Source organism: Gobio gobio (assembly GCF_949357685.1).
Source record: "Gobio gobio genome assembly, chromosome: 21".
Classification (NCBI taxonomy): domain Eukaryota; kingdom Metazoa; phylum Chordata; class Actinopteri; order Cypriniformes; family Gobionidae; genus Gobio; species Gobio gobio.
This window is the reverse complement of record NC_137117.1, coordinates 28,851,200-28,878,067: the sequence shown is the minus strand read 5'-3', so window position 1 is coordinate 28,878,067 and position 26,868 is coordinate 28,851,200. Positions and strand designations below refer to the sequence as shown.

Here is a 26,868-nt window from a genome sequence, read left to right as displayed (position 1 = left end):
GGACAACGTGCGTCATTTCCTATTTACGCTAGTTTTCCCGCGCTGGTTGGTTGTAGGATCAGCTGTCATTGAGAACAACACTGATCAATTTTAACATGGCTAACGCAGATTATGATCCAGCTTGTTTGCCTGACTTGTTACCGCTGTATTATCGCAGGCTATTCCCGTTCCCACAGTACTATCGCTGGTTAAATTATGGCGGTGGTAAGTAAATCTCCGACTCGGCACTTGCTAACTTACCCACGTCAATCTCTGATAACACAACAACGAGCCATTCATTTATCTGTTAAAATGCTATTTCTGGTAGTTTGTGTGTTTATAGTGCAGAGTCGATCTATACATTTCAGTTTAACCAGTATGGCTCCTGCATGGGTACATTTATATTAAACAATATTTATGTATCTCCATTCTTTATATTCATATTCTACTTAATTTTGCCTCTTGCAGTGTTTAAAAACTACTTCCAGAACCGTGAATTTTCCTTCACGCTAAAAGATGACATTTATGTCAGATATCAGTCCTTCAGCACTCAGAATGAGCTGGAGAAAGAGATGCAGAAAATGGTTCCCTACAAGATTGACATTGGAGCAGTCTACAGCCACAGGGTAATAAACTCATCACGTTTATATATTATATTATATGGAAAGTTGGCGTGTAACAGCATTTTAATTGGCTAATTATTTTATACTGACGTTATCATGCAGTTTTTATCACTTAGAAATGCATATTAGTTGAAAGACGATGGAATATTAATACTTCTAAAAAATCATGTCACTGGATTTCAAATAAATACAGTGGTTCAAATAAAAATTTACTATTTAGTATAATAGTACTGTAACTATATATAGAATATTATTGTACTATTTTATAGTGATATAATATAGGCATTACATTTGTATGAACAGAAGTAATATCATATTTTAAATAATAGATTGAATACATATTGAGTCTTTGTTGCTGCTGTGTGATTAGATGCTTCAATGTTTTTTTTAAATTCTCACATTTTCGCTCTAAAATCTGCTTCATATTTCTTGTGGGAAAATGTAATCCCTTTTGAATAAAGATATCATAATTTCTCTCTTTCTATGATTGACAGCCCAGTCAGCACAACACTGTGAAGTCTGGAACCTTCCAGGCCCTGGAGAAGGAGCTGGTGTTTGACATTGACATGACAGACTATGATGATGTCAGACGTTGCTGCAGGTACACAGATGCCTTCTCATCCAAATATGGAGTAGTGTTTTAAATGTAGTTATTTTGTGCATTTCTTGTTAATATATTCATCTTTTTGTTCTTCAGTGCTGCTGATATCTGCTCAAAGTGCTGGACTCTAATGACCATCGCTATCCGTATTCTGGACCGGGCACTTCGGGGTAATTGGGACCTCTTCTCTGCAGAACATTTACAATTTAAGTAACATCATAACAGATATACAGACAGCTGACGTGCATTGTGTTGTATGTGTGGTTCAGAGGACTTTGGATTCCATCATCTCCTGTGGGTGTATTCGGGCAGGAGAGGAGTGCATTGCTGGGTTTGTGATGATGCTGCTAGGAAACTCTCAGTGGCGGCACGGTCTGCCGTGGCAGAGTATCTCAGTTTAGTCAAGGTATTCAAATATCAGATAATTCTTCATTATAGAAGTTGTATCCTGGGGTTGTTTACTATATTCACGTATCTAGTCTAAAAGCTCAACTCTTTATCCTGTGAGTGTTTTCATTAATTGTGTGTCCTGCGCATGTTTCTTCAGGGTGGTGAGGAGACTATGAGAAAAGTTGTGCTGTCAGATCCAATCCATCCGTTCATCAAGTAAGGGGGAAAAAAATGACCCACCTTCTTTAAAGAATAGTTCACTTCAGAATTAAAATTTCCTGATAATTTACTCACCCCCACATCATCCAAGATGTTCATGTCTTTCTTTCTTCAGCCGAAATGAAATTAAGGTATTTGAGGAAAACATTCCTGGATTTTTCTCCATATAGTGGACTTCAATGGGGTCCAACGGGTTGAAGGTCCAAATTGCAATTTCAATGCAGCTTCAAAGGGCTCTACACGATCCCAGCCGAGGAATAAGGTTCTTATCTAGTGAAACGATCAGTCATTTTCTAAAAAAAAAAAAAAATATCTACTTTTTTTTAACCACAAATGTTTCTTGCGCTGCGCCACGTATTACGTAATCACGTTGAAACGGTCACGCGTGATGTAGGTGGAAGTTCCGCGATAGGGTGAAAATGAACATCTCATTTTCTCCTCCAACTTCAAAATCGTCCGACACCGTTGCTTTACCCTTTTTTTTGTGAAGGGTGTTTGACTTCGTCTTTGTAATGTGTGGCGCTTCACAGATCAGAGCAAGAAGAGCATTTTTGGTTAAAAAGTATATACATTTTTATATTTTTTTTAGAAAATGACTGATCGTTTCGCTTGATAAGACCCTTATTCCTCATCTGGGATTGTGTAGACCCTTTGAGGCTGCATTGAAACTGCAATTTGGACCCATTGTACCACATTGAAGTCAACTATATGGAGAAAAATCCTGGGATGTTTTCCTCAAAAACCTTAATTTATTTTCGGTTAAAGAAAGACATGAACATCTTGGATGATGTGTGGGTGAGTATATTATCAGGGAATTTTTATTCTGAAGTGAACTAATCCTTTAAGTATATTATATGTCAACGTAATTGGTGTGACCATATTCTCTCTTTCTTTTAGTCATTCTTTGTCTGTGGTGGAGCACTATTTCCCACAGTACGCCATTGTGGAACAGGACATATTAGGCAATAAGGAGAGTGTAGACAAAGTGCTCGCTCTGCTGCCTGAAGATATCCTTTCATCCCCAGTAGTGTTGTCACCATAACAACATTTCAGTATTCGGTACTAAAGTATCAGTACTTTTGATAACGCTAATTCCCAGTAAAGGATGCAGGATATTATTGTTACCAATATAGGGATCTCATTGGTGTAACTGATTTTTATGAGAGGAGCCCAACTGTGTGTTATTTCTTTAAGTCTGACTTCACATATTAGAAAGGACCTGACAACCTTTTGTCAAAAGGAGAAAAACCCAATGGAGCGATGGGACAGACTCTGCACTCTGGTTGAACATAAAAAGGTAAATGCAAATTGGTCGGAAAGCAAGACTGCGAGCACCTAATCGCAGGCAAATAAATCTCTCAGCATAAAACGTCGTTCAGTGTACCATTATTTGTATTTGTTTTAAGTCGGGTAGTAAGAAGGGTGGTCAGTACTTCGATAAGGAGATCATGTTGCAGTACTGTTACCCTCGTCTGGATGTCAACGTCAGTAAAGGAGTCAACCATTTACTGAAGAGCCCCTTCAGTGTACACCCCAAGACAGGTGAGATCAAATTTTACCTTAGTAACTTCATTTATACAGTACCATTCAAAATTCTGGGGTCAATAATTTTTTTCAAATACTTTTATTCAGTAAGAATGCATTAAATTGATCAAAAGTCGCAGTAAAGTAATTTATAATGCTACAGAAAGTAAATTATATATATATATATATATATATATATATATATATATACACACACAGGTGCTGGTCATATATTAGAATATCATCAAAGAGTTGATTTATTTCACTAATTCCATTCAAAAAGTGAAACTTGTATATTATATTCATTCATTACACACAGACTGATATATTTCAAATGTTTATTTCTTTTAATTTTGATGATTATAACTGACAGCTAAGGAAAATCCCAAATTCAGTATCTCAGAAAATTAGAATATTACTTAAGACCAATACAAAAAAAGGATTTTTTAAAATCTTGGCCAACTGAAAAGTATGAGCATGTACAGCACTCAATACTTAGTTGGGGCTCCTTTTGCCTGAATTACTGCTGCAATGCGGTGTGGCATGGAGTTGATCAGTCTGTGGCACTGCTCAGGTGTTATGAGAGCCCAGGTTGCTCTGATAGTGGCCTTCAGCTCTTCTGCATTGTTGGGTCTGGCCTATCGCATCTTCCTCTTCACAATACCCCATAGATTTTCTACGAGGTTAAGGTCAGGCGAGTTTGCTGGCCAATTAAGAACAGGGATACCATGGTCCTTAAACCAGGCACTGGTTGCTTTGGCACTGTGTGCAGGTGTCAAGTCCTGTTGGAAAATTAAATCTGCATCTCCATAAAGTTGGTCAACAGCAGGAAGCATGAAGTGCTCTAAAACTTCCTGGTGTACGGCTACGTTGACCTTGTACCACAGAAAACACAGTGGACCAACACTAGCAGATGACACTGACTGTGGAAACTTTACACTGGACCTCAAGCAACGTGGATTGTGTGCCTCCCCTCTCTTCCTCTAGACTCTGGGACCCTGATTTCCAAAGGAAATGCTAAATTTACTTTCATCAGAGAACATAACTTTTGACCACTCAGCAGCAGTCCAGTCCTTTAGCCCAGGCGAGACGCTTCTGACGCTGTCTGTTGTTCAAGAGTGGCTTGACACAAGGAATGCGACAGCTGAAACCCATGTCTTGCATACGTCTGTGTGTAGTGGTTCTTGAAGCACCGACTCCAGCTGCAGTCCACTCTTTGTGAATCTCCCCCACATTTTTGAATGGGTTTTGTTTCACAATCCTCTCCAGGGTGCGGTTATCCCTATTGCTTGTACACTTTTTTTCTACCACATATTTTCCTTCCCTTCGCCTCTCTATTAATGTGCTTGGACACAGAGCTCTGTGAACAGCCAGCCTCTTTTGCAATTACCTTTTGTGTCTTGCCCTCCTTGTGCAAGGTGTCAATGGTCATCTTTTGGACAACTGTCAAGTCAGCAGTCTTCCCCATGATTGTGTAGCCTACAGAACTAGACTGAGAAACCATTTAAAGGCCTTTGCAGGTGTTTTGAGTTAATTAGCTGTGGCACCAGGTGTCTTCAATATTGAACCTTTTCACAATATTCTAATTTTCTGAGATACTGAATTTGGGATTTTCCTTAGTTGTCAGTTATAATAATCAAAATTAAAAGAAATAAACATTTGAAATATATCAGTCTGTGTGTAATGAATGAATATAATATACAAGTTTCACTTTTTGAATGGAATTAGTGAAATAAATCAACTTTTTGATGATATTCTAATTATATGACCAGCACCTGTGCTTTGCCATCACAGGAATAAATTACATTTTAAAATAATTCAAATAGAAAAGTTATTTTATAGTTATAAAATTTCACAAGGTTGCATATATTTGATCAAATGTATGGTGAGCATACGTGGTTTCTTTCAAAAACATTACAAGTCTTACCAACCCAAAACTTTAGAATGGTAGTGCATATGCTTCTAGTCTTATTTTGCATGAATCATTTTCTATGTATTACATTCAAAGTAGAATGGTTGCAATGTTGTTACATGTTTATTCTTTTTGTCTTTAGGTCGAATCTCAGTGCCAATAGATTTAAAAGAACTGGACACGTTTGATCCATTTGAGGTTCCTACGATCAGGTAAATGCTGACAATATCAGTCCATCTTTGCAGGGTAGTTCCATATAAAGTTGTAGGGCACTGTAGAAAATTGCTTTCATATCTCCACTCATCTGTCTCTGTAGTCTGATCTGTGAGGAGCTGGAGAAACCCAAAGAAGATGAGGTGGATGATGAGGACATGAAGGACAAGGAGAATGAACAAGAGGCTGGAGAACGACGCAAAATCAGAGGTGAGCAAACATATGACTCCTCAATTTATTCACCACTGTCCAAGATTCATCCTCTGTTCTATGGGCAGGTACTGAGTGCTCAACGTGCTTTTGGTTATTTGTAGACTATAAGCGCACCAGCCTGGCCAAGTATGTGAAGGTCTTTGATCGTTTTTTGGAATCAATGGCTCGATCTCGGAAAGGAGAGATGCTGATGAAGAGTGGTGAGTTACAAACAAGCTTCTAATCTTCCTCTGACTTTCATGTACACATTTAATTCTGCATGCTCTTTACATTTCGATTTACTATGAGCACTTATATGACAACAGTTTGTCTTTAAAAACTATAAAAATATCAGAATGATTATTTTCATACTGTACATTTATAATAGGAGTTCATTTTTAGGTTTTGGTGTTAGTGACTGTGCAGATTACTTAATTGTTTCAATGTGATTTATTATTTTTCAGATCTTCAGAAAGACTTCTAAGACAGATGAGCTGGGACATATTTTCATGACGCATTTACATGTTTGTCTGTTGGCTTTTATAATAAAATGTTTTCACTTATTTTGTACTTTTTGTAAATCAGATTAAAAAAAAATTCAGGATGGTTTAATTTTTCTACTGTCTTATTAAAATAACTTTTACAAATCTATGTTGCTGTCTGGTTTAAAAAAAGAAATTAATTACAAATGAAAGTGGTGGTTGTTCTTTGAATTTAGAGAACATAAGTGGTGGGTAGCTAAGTACAACACAATCAAGCATGATGTTAATTTAAGCACAAATTTATTCAAAAGCATTTCTTATGTGTTATAAAACAACTTTGATAGACAAGATACACATTTTACAAGCTGCGTGGAAGCAGACTAGACGGCAAAATGTAAACGGCTTCTCTTTGACTAACCATCAGTCTCATTTGGCCATGTCAATTAGACTCTGTAGTGATGTTGGAACCCAGGTTTTCTCGCCTTGGACGAAGACAACTCCACGCTCAATGTAAATGACTATTCTGCCAAACGTGAACAACTGTTTTCCCATATGCCGTTTGGCTACCAGTGGCATGAAGACGATGCCGTTCTCCTCAGCCTTGGCCTGGACTAGATCTTTAAAGTTGGTAGGTACAGATGTTGGTGCCGCTGCGGTGCCTGGTGGCCGTGTGGCAGAATTCTCCACTTCACGGCGCTCAGGCTCGCACTGGAAATCTTTCCTTCTCTCCGTCTGAATCAGATATGCAATGTTCTCTCTTGCTCCAGGTTGCATATACCCACCTGCAACAAAAGACACCGGTACAAAGCTATAAATATGTTTAGTGGACTTCATATGTTATTTTTCTAGAGCGTGACTGACCTAGTCCAGAGGCAACGGCACGATTCATAATGTCAAGGGCCTCGTTCAGTTTTTCTTTGACCAATGGGTGACTGAGCAGGTTCTCTGAGAGTAAGCTCTTCCAGCCAAGATACCATTTAGTGATCTCCTCATAGTTCGGGTTGTTACTGAGCCAGGAACACAACACCTGCAACAGGAAACACAGAAACATTAGTACTGCTTTCAAATGGAGGAGTGCCACTTTAAAGCAAAATGAAGAAATCAATTTATTAATATAAAAATAAATAAACTTGTAATTGATTAAAATATAAATATATAACTATTTTTTCATGAATTAATGTAGTTCAATGTAACAGTAAAATAATAAATAAAAAGATCACATTTTAAACTATAAATATGTAAAATATAAAATATTTAATTCATGTTTAAAATGTACAGAGACCCTAAAGTGGTGGGGAAAAATGTATTTCAATGCTTTTGCGTTCCCCCGAGAAACTTATGTTCTTTGCGAGTGAACCGAATTTAGTTAAATGTAACAAAATGTATTACATTTTTAAATGCAATTTAATGTATTTAACACTATTATATGCCATTTTGTAGTATAAATAGTGAGTAGTCTGTTCACACTTAAAATTCAAAAAGAAAAAGTGCACTTTTTGGGAATTTTGGACACTTCATGCACTCGACTGTCGCAGCTCTCGTACACAGCAGAGGTGGAGTGGTTATCAGACTCCAATGCTGGATGACAAAATAACCTTCACACACAAAAATTCTAATACACTAGACAGTTGAGTATATAGTGCATAGTGTATAGCAGGGTTATTCAAATCTTGCCCTGGAGGGCCAATGCGCTGCAGAGTTTAGCTCCAACCCTAATCAAACACACCTGAACAAGCTAATCAATGTCTTCAGGTTCATTAGAAAATCACAGGTAGGTGAGTTTGATCAGGGTTGGAGCTAAACTCCGCAGCGCATTGGCCCTCCAGGGCAAGATTTGAATAACCCTGCAGTGTATAGTATGTCATCTGAGTCACAACTAATAAATTGGTCATTAAATCCTTCATTTTCTTTTCAAGCTGCTCTTAGTCTTTCATACATTTTGACCCAAAAATACTGATGTGTTGCAGTAATTACACCAATCAGGTTTGGTTCTAACTGATTTGTTTCTTCTTAGTTTGCACGAATACAAAACGTTTTGTATTCTTTTGGCTTATTCTAAAAGACTGTTGGACTGACCTGTAGCCATTTGGGGAAGAAATTCTTATCCAGCAGTCCAACCATGGTGGAGACAGAGAGCATCCCCTCCCAGTCCATCACCCAGTTGAACGGGTCCAGCAGTTGCTGGTGAGGATTCACCACCAGCTCTCCTAAACATAAAGCTGCAACACAGTAGCAAAACCTTCAGGGACCCCCTTCACACTCCTAAAGCCGGACACTGAAAATCTAGCAGATAAGTGCATACCCAGTTTGGGCACAATATTTTTGACCATGAAGGCCTCCCAGGCACCGGGTGTGAAGACATCTCTCCAGGGTTGCAGAATGAGTCTGGCAGAGGAGTCGCTGGGGTGCCAGCGTTGCAAAGCATGGGCTAGTTTACTGCGGATGGGAGCATACAGCGGCTCAAGACGGGTTTGCATCAGGGGCAGCCAGGGATGAATCCATGAATGGATTGGCACGGTGTCCGTCAGTGGGTTCCAGCTGTCCACCTATCCAAAAACAGACAGAGTTACATCTTGCAGGGACATACTTGCGTTTGACAAGAAAATGTACAGTGTGCTTTGTTCATATGTTCAGCACAAACCTCTCTCTGTAGTCGTGGGAAAATAAGCTGCTCCAAAACATTGTCCAGAATCCACAGCGGTAATACAGGAGCCCAGCATTCCACACAGTCCACCATGGGCCCCACATTTCTGGGCTGCCACTGCGACACACAGGTCCTCATGACTGGAACCCACACTTCCCATATCAATCTGCACAGAAAACTCCTGCTCAAGTTATCTGCTTCCACAGACACACCACATACACACTCTCGGATTTGTTTTACCTGTGATAGGGGTCCATGTTAGAAGTGTCTGGTCCACCGTGAAGAGATTGCGAGCTTTCAAGAATGGCCCTCCACTGACCTACTTCCTCTAAACCATCCGAACAGTCCTATAGATAAACAGAGAGCGTGTAAATGAGTTCAGAACTGATACACAGGGTGGACACAATAACAAAAATTATATATATTTTACACAATATATAAAAAAAATTCAAGGCCTGAAGAAGTGTATATATATATATACTTCATATACACTACAGTTCAAATGTTTGTGGTCAGTATGATTATATGTTTTAAGGCTGCATTTATTTGATCAAAATACAGTAAAAACCGTAATATTGCTGAATTTTTATCATCATTTCTCCAGTCTTCAGTTTCACAGGATCCCTCAGAAATCATTCTAATGTGCTGATGTGCTGCTTAATAAACTTTTTTATCATCATCAATGTTGAAAAAGGTTCTGCTGCATAATATTTTTTCCATTACCATGATAAATTGTTTTCAGATATAAACTTAAAGCCTTTACTGTTACTTTTGATCAATTTACTGCACCCTTGCTGAATAAAATTATATTTCAAAAATACAAATTCTTTTGTTTTACCTTCAGTGGTTCCCAGCTGCGGAGCTTCTCTTTCAATAGAGGATGCACAACAGACACAGCTAGATCTCCCAAACCCAGAGTCTTATACTCCTGATAGAACTCTGTCTGCAGCTGCTGGAAGACCTTAGCACACTCCTGAAGGCTGAGCGCAGGGTTTCCCTCCATATCGCCTGCTTCAAAGCTCTCCACCAGGTTCATCACCTGCTCTAGCCGACCAAGAGACTCTTCCTCCTCTGCCAGCCTGACCTGCAGGGCGTCGCTCTCATGGGTCAGGGTCACCACAGTGTCCTTCTCATGCTGCAGACGTCGTGCACTCTACACATGCAAAACAAACCCACAGACTGTTCAGGTAAAGTCACAAGGTCACATTTTTTCAATTAAAAACTGGCAGTATGTATCCGTCATTGACCAAAACAAGCATTCATTATTAAAGGTGGAGTAAGCTATTTCTAAGAAACCCTGTTGAGCAGCACAACACACGTCCACTCATAATAAGGGAGGGGAGCGCGTGCGCAAGAAGGACATTTGAAGAAAGACTGTAGAAAGAGAAATGGCTGAGACATTAACAAAAAAAAAACACAAAAAAAAGTAAATGGTCAGAGGAAAATCACAAAAAAAAAAAATATATCAGGCAAGCAAGAGCTTTAGGGCCCATGTTAAAATGAGAAAAGCTTTCCAACGCTGGAGAGGTTGCGTTGTTTCTGCTCCATACGTGAGTAACAATGGTTTTGCTATGTTTCTCAGAACTAAGACATGCTGTTGTTGTAATGTTAGCTATAGTAACAGGACAGTTGTGAGTGTCTGGAGCTGGTGTGCCGCTGGCAACTAACAATGAACTCTTGCTTGTTAATTTGTTGTTCTTCCTTGTCATATGTTCGTCATCTTCGCTTTATTTTTTGTAAAGCATTATTTTGCTTCACTCCAGCTATGATAAAGAGACATCCACTCTTGCATTGCGTGTTCATGCATTTTGGGGGTGGATCAATAAAGGGAGGGGTGTGTTTGTTTGGGTTGATTTCAAATGTCAACAATGTTTCTTAGAAATGGCTTACTGCACCTTTAAGTGAATTTTGCAATTAAACATAAGACATAAAAAAGTGTGATGAGTTAGACTGAATGTCCTACTAAGAGAAAAATCTTTTTTATACTACAGCTCTCAAATTCTCGCAAAGGAGCACCCAAGTGGTATATCACATGAAATGGACATTTACAAATACTACAAACATTTAAAATATTTATATTGCATAATATTTTATAACTAACATTATATAATAATATCTATTTGTTCTAATTTACTGTTGCTTTAGTGCAAGTTTATGAGTGCTTTACCTGTAGGATGTCTTGCTCTGTGAGCTCAATGAGCAGTTTGAGGTTGTGTTCCAGCTCTGGGAGAGTGAAGCCAGCGCTCTTCTGCTCTCGTGCGCTGACGCTCAAAGGGGCCTCCTCAGGAACACTGTGCTTCTGACTCATATGACTGTAACTATGATACACCTTCTGCTCTCTGCCTGTCATATCGATCACCTGAAACGCATGAGGGATGGGTTCATTGTTTATTCTGAGATATATTTGAATGATTATTGTGCATTACTCTAATTCTTTTGCGCTCTCACCTTGACCTGAGCCAGTTCTCCAGCAGGTCTGCTCATGCTCTTGTTGGCCAGTTTGCCATGAGCTTTCAGCTCTTCCACAGTCTTGTAAGAATATCTGGGCTTTTTCTTTGCTGTTGCCGGGTCTTTACGCCATTGCCCCAACTCCCTCTGAAACTCCTGCAAAGATTAAATGAAGAATTAAAGCAAAATTGAAACTGGTGGCTGGTTCGCCATTCTGGTGGTTTGTGGATCTACTGTTTAGTCAGAAGATTTTATTTCCTGACCAAAAGAAAACTCCATAGTTTTTTCTCCATGCTGTATTTAAAAATTCAAATTGCCTATCTGGATATGTGCATTTTTTTTAAACAACAGTAATGGAGAATTTGATTTGTCCTATGAGAGCAATCAAAACATACCCATGTCATAAAGCCAATAAATAATACTAACTTTTTATGACTTTTTAATAAAGTTATACAAATAATAGTATTTTCAATTGTTATATTTAGAAATGAAAATGCCTGATGCAGTGTGATGATGCAGTCACCATAATTAAAATTAAGAGCATTTTTCTAAAAATAATACTGTCTCAACCTTTTGTATTATGCTCACTGTAAGGTTAGACTCTGGTTACTTTGGTATATTGGCCAGACAGCACCAAAAACAACTCATGTTGTATTGTTCTTACTTGCTCCTCCTCCTCCTCAGAGTCTATAACAGGGAAATCCTGCAGGGACTGCTGGGTCCTCTCATTACCATATGCACCAACGGCTCCCTTCCCCTTCCGCACCTTAGCCTCAATCGGATTCACAATACCTGCAGACAAAGATATTTACATCATGCTACCAGAAATTGATCTCCAGGTAAGCACACGATGCATAAAATAATTCACAATAAGCTAAATAAACTAAAGTCAGTATACTGTGGTATGAAATAAAGGACTGAAATGTTTTACCCTGAGCATTTTTGCCCAATCCTTTTCCTTGAACGTAGCCCATCTTCTGCAGAAGTTTTTGACCAATGCCTCGTGTGTGTTTCTCCCAGGATCCCAGGTCCTGCCCTGTTCTAATACCGCCTGCAAACCTCTGGGATGTCTTAAAGCTTGCACCCTAAAGTGAAGAATTCAAAGATATTTACAATACAGTTCAAAGGTTTGGCATCAGTAAGACTTTTTTTATCAAATATATATATACTTCAGAAAGGACATTAAATTGATCAAAAGTGACAGTAAAAACATTTATAATGTTACAAAAAAAGGAGAGAAGAGTCACTCGTTACTGAATGAGGAAACTACTCAGAAATGTCAAGTAAATGCTGAATAAGAGAAATGTTTCTTGAGCACCAAAATCAGATTTCTGAAGAATCATGTGACTGAAGATTGGAGTAATGGCTGATGAAAATTCAGCTGTGAATCACAGAAATAAATTATAATTTTAAATAATATTTAAAATATTACATTTTTACTGTATTATTGAACAAATAAATGCAGCCTTGGTGAGCATAAAAGACTTCTTACAACCCCAAAATCTTACAACCCCAAACTTTTGAATGGTAGTGTATAAAGACATATTTGGACCCAATATTCAAGACAAAGATGTTGTTGTGTAATGTTTTTTAGGCATCTCAACATACCGTTTGGAGCTTTTTGGGAGCTGCAGTGCGAGGTGCAGGTGGTGGAGGAGGTGCATCTTCACTGTCATTGGAGTCATCTGAACCCTCCTGCTGCAATTTCTCCTCAGCTGCAGTCTTTCGTATGCCACCACTCACAAAGTTCACAGGAGCTGAATAGTCTTTCGCTCTGTGTAGATACAAATATCAATATTGAAAGCTGAATTTATTATGACAATTAAAATTATATTCACTACTTAGTCACCAATGTCTCTAACAATTTGACAGCTGAACCATTTATTCAACAACAACCACATACCTTTTCCCCCCAAAGCTGGGCCGCTCATCATCAGAGTCATGCTCTGCCCAAATCCCATAAGTCGCTTCTTCTTTAGTCTGTCTGTGTCTGCGTCTGTCTGGGTTGAACTCATTGGCCAAGTCCCACTCAGTCACCTCAAACTTTTCAATTTCCACACCATCCTCCTCCTCCTCATCACCTCTACGCCCATACAAATGGGACATGGACATCTCTCTGTTGGGATGAGATAAGAATGTTTTAGGCCAGGGGTTTTCAAACTGGGGTCTGACTCTGAGAAGGCCACAAGGGAGTACTAGGAGGGCCATGGAAAATCTTTGAGTAAAACAGTGTAACATTTTTTACAAATAAATAAAATATTTAAATAAAAAATAATACATCTACCAGTGTTATAGTGAGTAGAACAAATATAATATAATAACTATATACTCACATACTTATAATGTAATATTTAGCCGTATAAATTGGGTCTTTTATACTTTTATGAAAACATCTAGCTGCCTCTTAAAATGTTAGAATGGGTGTCCCTCACAAGAGGAAGATGATATTTCGGGGTCCGTGGCGTCTAAACGATTAAAGGCAAAACGGTAGTTTACATAAAAGTGAATGTGCTTATTGTATTTTCTCGAAGCATACCCACATGAGTGTTTAGATCCTAATATTAGTAACGTCACGCAAACGATTTCAAAAAAATATTCAGGTTAGCTTAGCATTGCTATTTCTGATGTAAACAAAAACACCTGCCTTCCTTTAAATCAGTTTTCCCCCAGTTTTTATGACTTTTTTCAAATAAGAAATAAACGCGTTTGTATCTAAATAACAGATAAAACACATAAAAAAATATTTTACCCGAAAATGCGGCTCCTCGCTGTCAGCAAGAGTGCATCCAAAAGCAACTTCCTGTTGGAGCCGGAAGCAGAGCTGTGACATCAGAGCGACGCAGAGGTCAGAAACCCTCTCTTACAGCCATCTTGGATCCTGTGCCCTGATCTAGTGAGTACTTCTGTGTTACATCTACTGTCATCCAACGTTGCATTTGTGCTTTTTGCCTCTCATTTATTACTTGTATTGATGCTGTAGTGTTCCTCTGTGCCGAACGGTAAAGATTTCTTTGTTTGACGGCTTTATTGAGGAAATATCTTAATGAACACAACCGGCTGACTGTTCAAAATGGGGGAGCGAGACGCACCGCCACTCGCTGTATGCGAGGACTTGATCCGAGGGCTTTGTGTCTGACGAAACGCTTAAACAAATGCGAAATATATTATTATAAACAATACAGCGATGTGTGTGAGACGTCTGTAATGTAATGGTGAAAACAATTTGCATTGTGTGGGACAGTAAACACTTAATTGCAAGTTGATCTCGCCTGTTAAATAGTTTAAAAACACGCATGTTATGATAACATTACATTTATGAAGGCTCAATCAAAACTCGTTTCCTATTAACGTTAGTTGTCCACGTTGTTTTGTTTTCATTTGGGTATAAGTAACTCATAAACTAGTAGCGTGACAGTGTTGCTCTGTTACACACGTGAAACGTGCATCATACTACACATGCGCCTGTGAACGGGTTGTAAAACGATGTTTTGATTTCATTATGATTCTAAATGGGTCATATTATGTGTCTGGATTATTATAACGCTCACCGTTTCTGTACAGTGGACTTGTGAAATGTTATCATGTAAGCTCGATACTTGTGAGCACAGCAGTGTTTTAATTCAGCCGGCAGTGAGTGCTGACAACAGAGGCCTACAGGAAGAGGCCTAGTGCGCTGCTGTGTTTGAATAGGAAAAGCCACATGAACACAAAGACACTCACAAAAGACTTTAATTTTGCAAAGCTTCTAAAGTGCCATATCTCTGATTTCTGTTGCAGACCAGAATGCCAGGCGAAGCCACAGAAACTGTCCCTGTTACAGAACAGGAGATGCAGCAGCCCCAGGCTGAGACGGGTTAGTACTGTCTTAAAATGTGCATGTCTGACACTAAACAGGTTGTGTGAGGGGTCCTGGAGCTTTATTGGTTTTCACTTTTAAATGTAAAGCCATTATTGGAAGGTTGATCAAAATCAGTCTATTTATGCAAGTTTTGCACCTGTTTCGGATTTCTTTCAGGGTTTTTTTTTTTGGTCCTCTACCAGCTGTTGTAGAGGCTTCACAAAGCGAGTTTCTCTAGTTGGAGGGGTGTCGTGGTGTTTTGTAGGGTGGGGATGTAGTTTGAGTAATTTTTTTTCTCCACCTAGAGGTTTTTAGGTTAAATTGCTTGAGCCCCTCCCTGGATTAAAAACTGAACTCGTTTTATAAAAGGGAGAGGTCAGACAATTTTCATGTTGATCCAAACCTGTATGACTTTATTCCATGGAACACAAAATATATTTGTCCCTACTATTAAAGTTAATGCAGTTAACAACACTGGACACATTGACTTCCATTACAGACAAATAAAAGCCTTTTTCAAAATGGGGGGCTACCTGTTTAAACTGAAACGCATACCTGCAGTGTGATTTTCATGATTTAAGTATATCGATTGGTTAAGAGGTATTGACACTGAAAAATAAGAGTGATCCAGGACTGCCTTGCCCAACAGTTTTTGCTGCACTGATTAATGACACTAAAGTAGTTTTTTTCTGGGATTATTGAAAGCATGTGCATTCTTAAATGTTTGAATGGAATGTGGGTAACGCAACACTGCATGAATGTTTTTCTTACATTGCATTGCATTTGAGTGATCTCAACCTGAATATTTATTTTTAAATTTAACAGGACTAGAAAGTGTTTTTATTATTTTTCTGGATGGTTTGTGTTCAGGAATGTTATTTGCCAGGCTTTGTGATCTTCACGAGGAGCAGCATGTAATTGAGCATGTTTACAATGTAAGAAGTCTTATAATGATCCTGATTTTGAGGAAAATCAATAGTTTTGTAAAGTACACTTTTGATTAAGCACACAAATCTCGGTCGATTACTGGACAAGTTTACCAGTTCATACTGTATCTCTTAGGTGGTTCTCTGATGGTAAACTGCAGTTATGACAACATGGGGAAGAAATATGATTGCTTGAATCTGTTTCAAGGAAAAACTGAGGCATCTTTGTCAAGGGAGAGAGCAGATTTGTAGAACTGAATATCTTTTTGTTTTTCACTAGGCAGAATATGATAGCCTTGGTTTTGAGTTTGATGTTATTTCTCTTCAGATGACTAATTCAGGAGCCAAGTATATTACATTCTTTGAAGTTCACATTTCCTGATATTCTGACTAGAGCTGTGATCGTGTATCAACGATAGTCAGAGATTGCTGATGCCTTTGACACTATCAAGATAAAAATTGGCTCGTTTTTCCATAATTTATTATCAGCCTAGTATTATCAAATTAATATTAGGACCTACAGTTAATTTGCCTTCCCTAATTTCATAACGACATCACAACATAACCACACTTGAGACACCGACATAAGAAGATTCAATGAAAATGTAGTTTTGCATTTCAAAACAAAATTGAATTGTAAGGTGATCTATTTACAAATTGTAAAATGTGGTGTTCTAAAAGACGCACAGTTCTTACAGTTTTTGTTGAAGCCAAGGTGAAAACAACATTGATCATCAGCGTTTTCTTTCCGTAGCACATTAACGATTTAAAAGACACTAATAACAATACAATTACAAATGAATAATATTACTACAATTATATAAGCCTAATAACAGTCTAGGTCTAAACGGAGCACTTTAATCAGTCACCAATGAAAATCAAAAGCAGCTTCTGACTTTAAAAAAAACTACTTGTTTAACAAGAAACATTGATTCCCCTCATTTTCACTATCATTAATGTATAGTCCACAAGAGAAATATTAAGCCAATAAATTAAAATAGTTGATGTACCATTAAGGCCAATTTATACTTCTGCATCGAGTGTACGCCATAGGTTGTGATGCACGCGTACCCTACAACGTACCCTGATGCGCACCTCTCCAAAAATGTAACAACGCGTCAATTCTACGCGGACCGCAAGCGCTGTGATTGGTCTGCCAGTACCCCTCCCTCAGGTCAATAAATAAATGTAAAAAAATCTGCGATAGGAGTGTGTGTCCAGAAATAGGATGTTTCATCCTTACATCTGCTATAGAGAGATTCTTTATGTTAGTGAATAAATACATAGATCCACTGTGTATAGTTTACTTATTTTATCATTAAAACCAAGAACAAGAAACAAGATGTTAATCAGTGATTGTATATCAAGAACAGGGACATATCATAATGGGTACATTTCGTTTTGTGATTTCAACGGAACAAATAAAGTCTCCACCACAGCAATCGTTTGAAGCGCTGGTCTGTGCACGAGCTACCGATACTGGAAACAGCGCCACGAGCACTCTGCATGATTTCAAAAACGCATTCCAGTGCCAGATCGCCTCTTATGTAACTCTACTAATCAACTAGAGATGCTTAATTTGTATTAGATACAACAACTCAAGCCGCAAGAAAAGCGGCTATCTCCTGCTGATACTTCGGGTGCAGCTCAATAAGCTCCCTGGTTCAGGAGTCAGGGCACTGATCAGGGAGTCGGCCCATTGACTTATGTCCTGATCAGTGCCCTGACTCCTGAACCAGGGAGTTGATTGAGACCCGTGGACACTGCCTCCTAGCGGTCTGCATGTGTAATTGCACGTTGACGCGGACAACAATGCAGAAGTATAAATGAAAACCAACGCGTAACTTGCGGCGTAGAGGATACGGCGTATGTCAGACGCAGAAATGTAAATCTGCCTTGAGGTAGATTCAGCTCTCGACATGTCTGAGAGAATTAATTAATCCTGTGCGTTGTCAGTTGGCAAAAGCTCAGACAGTTTTTGCTTTTACTCTGAGGGAATAATTGACTGGTTTTAGGCGACGCAGCATTTTTCATCGTCAACTAGCCTACATCTTTGCGTGAAAAAATGATAGAAAAATATTAGGGATGCACCGATATGAACATTTTGGCCGATACCGATAACCGATAATTCTTAATATTTGAAAGCCGATAACCGATATATTGGCCGATAAATCTAAATACAAATTTTAATAAACTCTGAGAGCCTGATTACAAAAACAAAAGGCTCACCATTAAAAGCCATGTCCCAAACACTTCAACATAAATCAAACCTATACACTACAGTAGCCTATTTGAACCAGTGTGAGATTCCTTACCTTTTCAAATTAATTTTACACTCCTATGGCCAATTTTTTTTTTTTAACACTTTACAATAAGGTTTAATTTTTGTTAGTATTAGTTAACCAACAATGAATGAACAATACTTCAACAGGATTTATTAATTTTAGTTCATGTTAATCTCAACATATTCAGACCCAAAGTTGTGTCTTTTAACATTAGGTATGAACTGTGAATGGACTGTTACAAAACACAAACATTTTATTACTAAAAGAAACAAAGGTTATTGCTCTCTGTTTGTTCATGATAGTTAATGCATTAATAAAATGAGACCTTATTTGTAAAATGTTACCAAATATTATATTGTCTAAAAAATAAAAATAATATACCTAAATAATGCAAACAAGTAATTGAACAGCATTACTTAGGCTGCATAATAAAGAATCAGAATGCAAGTGCATGAAATAACCTCCGCACAGACGATAAAGAAATGGTTTTAATCAAACCATATTGTTGATGGAAATGATACGAGAACAATAAAAGTGCTAATTATAAAAAATAATGCTTCTGTGTTTTTGAAAAAAAAAAGTTTAATATTACAGTAATAGTAAACATCTGTAATATTAGTCTAGTCTATTAGGAATAATGTTGCTGTTTGAGAGCGCGCTGAAGCTGGAGAGAATGAACGAACAACCATAAACTGAAGCGCTTAGAAGTTTAATTAACAACTAAACGCATCATATATGAGAACAATCAGATATTTATACAAAATAAATATAATATTACAACTTATATTAGCACAAAATCACGCATAGGTGAAGGGTTATAACTCCTGTGGATGCTCTTCCCCTGTTTGAGAGCGTGCTGAAACTTAAGATGATCACCGGTACAGTGAAGCGCTGCGGGTTATTGACTTAACCAAACACATCCTATATGACTTTAATCAGATGTTTATACTACAAAAACGTAATATTACGACTTAGCCTACATATGCTTAAAATGACGCGAATGCACAAGCGAACTTGACTGTGCTGGTCAGAATGCGTTGTTGACGCTTCCCACAACAGCGCGCTGAAAAACAACTAAACCCAGAGAATTCACTACGTTTTATAACAGAAATATTCTCATTGCATTGTTATGTATAGGACAGTCCCAGTGGTTATTAATGCTGTGCATTTCTGTTTGAAATGCGCGCGCCGGTACAATGAAGTGCTTTACTGCATCGTTAATTAACTCAACCAAACGCATCCTATATGGGATTATATACACAAAATAATAAATATAATATTACAACTTACAATGGCACAAAAGGCTGTGAATGCACAAGCAAACTTGACTGTGCTCGTCATGAAGGAGTAACTCCGTGGGCGCGCGCTGAAGCTAAAGACCGGTACAATGAAGTGCTTTACTGCATCGTTTATTAACTCAACCAAACGCGTCCTATATGATATTACATACACAGAATAATAATAAATATAATATTACAACTTACAATGGCACAAAAGGCTGTGAATGCACAAGCGAACTTGACTGTGCTCGTCATGAAGGTGTAACTCCGTGGGCGCGCTCTTCCCTCAACAAACGCGCTGAAACACAATGCTCTTTTACAGCCTATTCTATTCTCATTATCATTTTATGTAGATTATAGAAGACTTGCGCTGCACATGTTGCACATAACTGTATTTTCCTTTTCGAAGTGATTCCAAACATATTTAGAGCAATTCAAACCCATCATGGTGGACAGCGCGTCTGTCTCAGCTGAAGGAAATAATACATTATCTATCGGCTTGACTATATCGGTCAAATTTTCTTATTGGACCGATAACGATAACATCAAAAATAATAATTTATCGGCCGATAACGATATGTTGCCGATATATCGTGCATCCCTAAAAAATATTCTTATTTCTATTCATATTAAAATAAAAGTAAATAAGTCATGAACTGTAAGTAGCAATACAACCCTTTTTCATATTGTCAATACAAATATACATTTGTATTTTACTTGTAACGTGTACAATTTTATTTCAATTTCTTAACTATATTTGCTGTTTGAGTAGGCAATATTATACTTTTAACTGAGTGACTGTCCTTTTCATATTTTTAGTAATTAATTATGTAAGAAACATCATGGTAAACAAATGTGTCAGAGAACAATGTTAATTTATAATACAAATGTTTTTAGATGTTGTTCATTGCCAGTGCCTTTTTGGTTCACGCATGTGCAGTTGAGTGGTGTTTTTACAGAGTCTTAACAATCCTTAAGCAGATTTTCATAGTTGTGTGTTTGATTTGATTTAGTAGCCTGTTGTGCTTTTGGGTGAGCAGTTTAACACTTTTGAGCAATTAAAAGCATCCCTCATAACCAGCATGGATGTGATGGTTTACACCATGCAACTTTTTAATTGCCAAAAGAAAAGTCACTCTAGCGTTTTATTTCCATTAGCCACACCTGCTGCTGCGGCCCCTGCTCCCTCTCAGGCAAAGCCTAAAGAGGGCAAAACTAATCCCAAGCTGTCCTCATCTCCTCATGCCACCGCTCCTAAGCCAGTTCCTGCTGGACGTAGGAAGCGCTCCTCTCTATCTGCCTCCTCAAGCTCCCCTACCTCTCCTAAATCTGCCTCTTGCCCACGTGCTACCCCTCCATGTTCCCCTTTGGCCTCTCCTCCAGCGGACTCTCCTGTAGCCTTGAAAGCTGAACAAACTGCTCCCAAGGTGGTAAAGGCTGGCAAACAAGGGAAGCAACAGAAAACAAAAAATTTTAAACCTTCCGAACATGAGCAGGCACCTCCCTCTGCCTCCAAGCCTGCACCAGTGGCAGCTCTGCCATCTCTTGCTGTACCAATTCCTGAGGAACCAAAACTAGCCGCCGGTGCTGATGCTTCCCCAGTCTCTCCCAAAATTGCTGTCTCTCCTGTGGCCTTTAAAGTGACTTCCAAAGCTGCTGTCCCAGCACCCAAGTCATTTACAGCAGCCGTGGCCACCAGTCCACCCAAAGTGGCTGAAACCCCCAAGTTTGCCTCTGAAGCTCCAAAAGTAGCAACCCCTGCTGCTTCAGAAGCCACGACTTCACCTTCGAAAGCAGCTGAAAAGCCTGGCCCTGCCCAAGTGCCAAGTGTGAAACAAGCCAATGCTGCTCCATTTAAACCTGCTCCTTGGTTTGTGCCTGCAAAGTTTGATGATGATCTCCCACCTCTCTTACCACCTGAGAATCTTTTTACAATGCCTGATTTCCCCCCCATGCCACCTAGTGCAATCCCTGTAGTTACCCCAACAGTTCCTAAAGCTGAGCCTGTCGCCTCCAGTAAAGTTGAATCTGGCCCTGCTCCTAAAACAAAGGTTTCTGCTAAAGCTAAGCCAAGTCCTAAAATTGAGCCTGTCCACACCCCTAAAGATGAGGCTCCTGCACCTAAAGCTAAGTCTACCCCTAGCCCTAAAGCTGAGGTGGTGGCCCCTAAAGTTGAGGCTGCTCCAGCTCCTAAAATTGAGCCTGTCCACACCCCTAAAGATGAGGCTCCTGCACCTAAAGCTAAGTCTACCCCTAGCCCTAAAGCTGAGGTGGTGGCCCCTAAAGTTGAGGCTGCTCCAGCTCCTAAAATTGAGCCTGTCCACACCCCTAAAGATGAGGCTCCTGCACCTAAAGCTAAGTCTACCCCTAGCCCTAAAGCTGAGGTGGTGGCCCCTAAATTTGAGGCTGCTCCTGCCCCTAAAGTTGAGGCTTCCCCTGCCCCTAAAGTTAAGCCTGCCCCTAAAGCGAAGTCTGCTCCTATCTCTAAGGTGGAGCCTGCCGCTAAAGTTGAGGCGCCTGCACCTGTTGTTAAAGTTGAGGCGCCTGCCCCTGTTGTTAAAGTTGAGGCGCCTGCCCCTGTCGTTAAAGTTGAGGTGCCTGCCCCTAAAATTGAGGCGGCTGCTACTAAAGTTAAGGCTGCTGCTCCTCCTAAAGTTAAGGCAGCCTCTCCTCCTAAAGTTGAGACGGCTTCTCCTAAAGTTAAAGCTGCTGCTCCTCCTAAAGTTGAGGTGGCTGCTCCTGCTAAAGTTGAGGCAACTGCTCCTCCTAAAGTTGAGGCAACTGCTCCTCCTAAAGTTAAGACTGCTGCTCCTCCTAAAGTTGAGGTGGCTGCTCCTCCTAAAGTTAAGGCTGCTGCTGCTCCTCCTAAAGTTGAGGTGGCTGCTCCTCCTAAAGTTAAGGCTGCTGCTGCTCCTCCTAAAGTTAAGGCTGCTGCTGCTCCTCCTAAAGTTGAGGCTGCTGCTTCTCCTAAAGTTGAGGCTGCTGCTTCTCCTAAAGTTGAGGCTGCTGCTTCTCCTAAAGTTGAGGCTGCTGCTTCTCCTAAAGTTGAGGCTGCTGCTTCTCCTAAAGTTGAGGCTGCTGCTTCTCCTAAAGTTGAGGCTGCTGCTTCTCCTAAAGTTGAGGCTGCTGCTTCTCCTAAAGTTGAAGCAGCCGCTCCTCCTAGAGTTGAGGCTGCCGCTCCTCCTAAAGTTAAGGCTGCCCCTCCTCCTAAAGTTGAGGCTGCTGCTGCTCCTCCTAAATTTGAGGCTGCTGCCCCCAAAGTTAAACCTGCGCCTGCCCCTTCCCCTAAAGTTGAGGCAGCTGCTCCTCCTAAAGTTGAGGCTGCTGCCCCCAAAGTTAAACCTGCGCCTGCCCCTTCCCCTAAAGTTGAGGCAGCTGCTCCTCCTAAAGTTAAGGCAGCTGCCCCTCCTAAAGTTGAGGCTGCTGCCCCCAAAGTTAAACCTGCCCCTTCCCCTAAAGTTAAGGCTGCTGCCCCCATCCCTAAAGTTGAGCCCGTCACCCTGATCCCTAAAGTTGAGCCAGCACCTGTTCCCAGACCACTTAAAGCCCCATCCATACTGGAACCAGTCATCAAGAACGACAATGGTATCTCTCTCTGTCTGTCTTTGCTTTCTACGTTTGTTGTTGTTGTCAAATAATGTTGTGCCCCCGTAATCCTTTAGGGTCACATTGTTAGTATAAGTAAGCCTGGTAACTCCATGATCTTGAAATCCTCTATCCTTTGTCTTTTGAGTGAAGTTAAAGCTTCAGAAAGTTGTACAAGGAACATAGCTCAGTAGCTGAATGGTTTTTGAGTTCATCAATATGGATATTTTATAGTATAAGGGCAATTTACTTTAGATTTTATCTTGCAGCATATTTAAAGGTATTTATTTTGATTTATTTCAACAGTATTCTAGTGAAAATGTATTGTGTGTCTAATGTCAAATTAATGTAATGTATCTGGGTGTTTTAGGGTCTGGCACTGAATCTGACAGTGACGAATCTGTTCCTGACCTGGAGGAGCAGGACTCTGCACAGACACAGACACAGCAGGCACAGGTAATATTATTTTAAACTGCGGCTACCAGTAGCATTATTTGCCCTCCACTTTATTTCCTCATTTCTTTTTTTTTTTAATTTTTCATTCACATGAACTGAAATTGTATTACCTTTTCCGTAGCTTGCAGCTGCAGCTGAAATCGATGAGGAACCTGTCAGCAAAGCAAAACAAAGCAGAAGTGAGAAGAAAGCCAGGAAGGTAGGTCATCCTCAAACCAAATGAATCTGATTATAACACATACATTTTAATGCATGCACTGTTGTATTTAATTGTACCTTTGCTTCCCTTTGCCAGGCCATGTCCAAATTGGGGCTGAGACAAGTTGCTGGTGTTACCAGGGTAACCATTCGCAAATCCAAGAACATTCTCTTTGTCATCACCAAACCAGATGTCTACAAAAGTCCAGCTTCAGATACTTACATTGTCTTCGGTGAGGCCAAGGTAAAGATAAGAAAGTGTTTCTTGATTAAGTTTGGTGTGCGTTCCGGATATATCAACCCTGTTTTGGTTGAAAACTAATTCTACAGGGCAACTTTTCCTGAATATATATATATATGCCTAAGTGACCTCTCAATGATGATTTAAACAGTTTGACTTTCGTTCTTCTGAGTCTGATGAAGCCAAACTTTCTGTCCTGAAAGAGGAAACTTTCACAATGGTGTAAGAAACACAATGAAGCTTACAAAGCAAACTAAAATCCTGATTCTTTCTTCTGCTTTCAGATTGAAGACCTGTCACAGCAAGCTCAGTTAGCAGCTGCAGAGAAGTTCAAGGTTCAAGGAGAAGCCGTTTCAAGCATCCAGGAAAACACACAGACGCCCACAGTACAGGAGGAGAGCGAAGAGGAAGAGGTGAGCATCAACACTGTTGTGATTCTAACACTAAATAATACTGCTTTTTGGTCTGCTGGGGGTATTCCAGAAAGCAGGTTATGTGACATAGCTTGGTATGTTTTTTTTTTTAATTTGCATTCAATTAATTAGCATCAAACAAACATCATAATCCTCTTTCTCAGTGAATAAAGATTACTTATTAAATGAAAAGATTGAAAAAATTATTGCACAACCACCAAATAGGCAACATGACATCATGACTTTGCGTAAACATACACACCATTTTCTAAAGCCAAATGGCGTGTTATCTGTACGCATTGAGCGATCCGCATGCATGTCTACGCCGTGTGATCCCACGTGTATGCAGAGATGTATAAAGTACTAGAGACACAGACTTGAGTAAAAGTACAAGTTCCTTATCAAAAAAGTGACTTGAGTAGAAGTTGAAGTGCTCTTTAAGCACCACACTTGAGTAGAAGTACTAAAGTATTCAACATTTTTTGTACTTAAGCACTGCAAGTAGTTTATTTTAAAATGTACTACTCAAGTACTGAAAGTAAAAGTACAAGTATTGTGTTATTAAAGAAAGTAGTCAAAAGTTTGAACATGTTGTTTTATTATTTCAAACGATTAACCTAAAGGACAATCACAATGTTGGTAGGTAATTTTTCTACACATTGCCATATAAATAACCTGAAAATACTGTAGTTCATTAAGATTAAATCTTACTAACCACTCTTACTATAAAAAAAATGGGGTAAGCACACTTATATTCTCATTTCAAGAGGTGTTCTGAGTAAATGATTTGTTTGTAACACTTAACAATATGGTTTGATTTGTTAACATTACATTAGTTAATGTATTAGACTAATAACTAAAATGAACTAACCATGTTCAATACATTTGTTACTGTATTTATTAATCTTAGTTAATAAAAATACAGCTGTTCATTGTTTGTATGTTACTTCACAGTGCACATTAACTATGTAAACAAATAGAGAGCAATTTGAGCGCAAGACACTCGTGTTGTTTTAAAGACAGTGAATGCGCGCGCGGCAATGTGGGTTTGGAATGTAATGATTCGTAACATTTTTATAATTGTAACGAGTAACGATGCAACACATAAAAAAAAATATTGAAGTAAAAGTATTAAACTCATCGAAAATATGTACTGAAGTAAACGTGGAAGTAGGAGAAAAAAATAATACTCTAGTAAAGTACAGATACTGCCTTTTAGTACTTAAGTACAGTAGTGAAGTAGTTCTACTTCGTTACTATACATCTCTGCGTGTATGTTTACGCCGAAACGAACCATCATCTCCGCGTGTATGTCTACGCCGTGTGATTCCGCGTGTATGTTTACGCCGAAACGAACCATTGTGTGTGTGTGTGTGTCCACAATGTAAATGGATTTATAAACATACTAAATTATGTTTTTTTGAAAATGTAAAAATGCAGAATGTTTCTTGTGATGGGTAGGTTTAGGGGTAGGGGCAGTGTAGGGGGATGGAATGAAACGGCGTTGATAAACACACTAAAAACCGATTATGCGTCTTGATAGCACGCCAAAATGGCATACGAATTGGCGTGTCATACATACGCCATTTCTTGAGATCAGTCTGAAATAGGTGGTGATGTGCACCAAGTAGGTTATGTAAATCGCCATTAAACTAAAGGAGGAAGTAGAATGCCGCATTTGTCCGTTTCCATGGTGAATCATCGATTCGTCTCGCTCTGTTGAGAATGTCTTGTGTGTTAACATACTCTGGGTTGGCTGAACTTTCTTTTGGGTGTGTTTTTGGAACCAGCATACCTCGAGTAAGCAAGGTTTGGGTTAATCAAATGAGAATTCAAGGTATGTGTGACCGCAAGTTAACCTTGCTTTCTGGAATAACCCCCTGGAATGTCTTGACGTGTTCAGCAAATGTGAAAAGTAAATATGACCACATTCATGTGATTTTTGTTTTAACATTTACAGGTTGATGAGACTGGAGTGGAGGTCAAGGACATTGAGCTGGTCATGTCACAGGCCAATGTATCCAGGGCAAAGGCTGTGCGTGCACTGAAGAATAACAATAACGACATTGTCAATGCTATTATGGTAAGTTAAACCGATAACGTCTCACTTTATGCAGTTTACAATTTTTTTATGTTGGAATTTCAAGACTCTTCTGTGATGAATTAACATTTGACTTTCGTTCTTCTGAATTTGTACTGAAGCCAGCTCACTTGTCCTGAGAAGAGCTCAGGCTTTAAATGCAGTGTCATGATATGAAGCAATCTTACTCAATTGATTTTTTTGCCTGTCTTCACAGGAATTGACGATGTAAATGGAGATCAGGGACTGGGTCACAATAAGATGTTGCTGATTTGATCTACACTATTGTTTGTACAATTTATACCCATGAGAAATAAAGAGTGGATTGAAGAAATTATT

The 26,868-nt window shown here is 39.1% G+C and overlaps 3 protein-coding genes across 7 annotated transcripts; 2 read left to right on the top strand and 1 right to left on the bottom strand.

The window, feature by feature from the left end:
- On the top strand, positions 1 to 6,303 carry prim1 (DNA primase subunit 1). The gene is made up of 13 exons (XM_079802903.1): positions 1 to 204; positions 448 to 605; positions 1,097 to 1,203; positions 1,300 to 1,373; positions 1,473 to 1,609; positions 1,751 to 1,809; positions 2,710 to 2,819; positions 3,018 to 3,109; positions 3,219 to 3,354; positions 5,391 to 5,460; positions 5,565 to 5,671; positions 5,776 to 5,874; positions 6,118 to 6,303. Exons 1-13 carry the CDS (start codon positions 96 to 98, stop codon positions 6,135 to 6,137), a joined length of 1,278 nt encoding a protein of 425 aa, XP_079659029.1. The 5' UTR covers positions 1 to 95; the 3' UTR covers positions 6,138 to 6,303.
- Positions 6,095 to 14,052, bottom strand: tfip11 (tuftelin interacting protein 11). The gene is made up of 14 exons (XM_079802902.1): positions 13,977 to 14,052; positions 13,131 to 13,343; positions 12,836 to 13,001; positions 12,159 to 12,312; positions 11,892 to 12,019; positions 11,228 to 11,383; positions 10,947 to 11,138; positions 9,618 to 9,932; positions 9,020 to 9,126; positions 8,777 to 8,945; positions 8,438 to 8,681; positions 8,212 to 8,354; positions 6,997 to 7,162; positions 6,095 to 6,917 (listed from the first exon to the last, which is right to left on the bottom strand). The coding sequence occupies exons 2-14, from the start codon at positions 13,337 to 13,339 to the stop codon at positions 6,562 to 6,564; spliced, it is 2,505 nt and encodes an 834-aa protein (XP_079659028.1). The 5' UTR covers positions 13,340 to 13,343; positions 13,977 to 14,052; the 3' UTR covers positions 6,095 to 6,561.
- On the top strand, positions 14,033 to 26,866 carry naca (nascent polypeptide associated complex subunit alpha). 5 transcript variants are annotated; one of them, XR_013815467.1, is made up of 12 exons: positions 14,045 to 14,120; positions 15,005 to 15,080; positions 20,715 to 21,940; positions 21,986 to 22,537; positions 22,631 to 22,807; positions 22,857 to 23,141; positions 23,512 to 23,597; positions 23,719 to 23,796; positions 23,893 to 24,039; positions 24,321 to 24,449; positions 26,410 to 26,532; positions 26,747 to 26,866. XR_013815467.1 is itself a non-coding variant. In XM_079802899.1 (10 exons), exons 2-10 carry the CDS (start codon positions 15,011 to 15,013, stop codon positions 26,759 to 26,761), a joined length of 3,030 nt encoding a protein of 1,009 aa, XP_079659025.1. In that variant the 5' UTR covers positions 14,045 to 14,120; positions 15,005 to 15,010; the 3' UTR covers positions 26,762 to 26,866. The 5 variants fall into 5 exon arrangements, 4 of the variants coding, with proteins under 4 accessions (XP_079659024.1, XP_079659027.1, XP_079659025.1 ...); XM_079802899.1 differs by having other exon boundaries at positions 21,986 to 23,141; XM_079802900.1 differs by having other exon boundaries at positions 20,715 to 22,432; positions 22,655 to 23,141.
- The last annotated feature ends 2 nt before the right edge of the window (positions 26,867 to 26,868 follow it).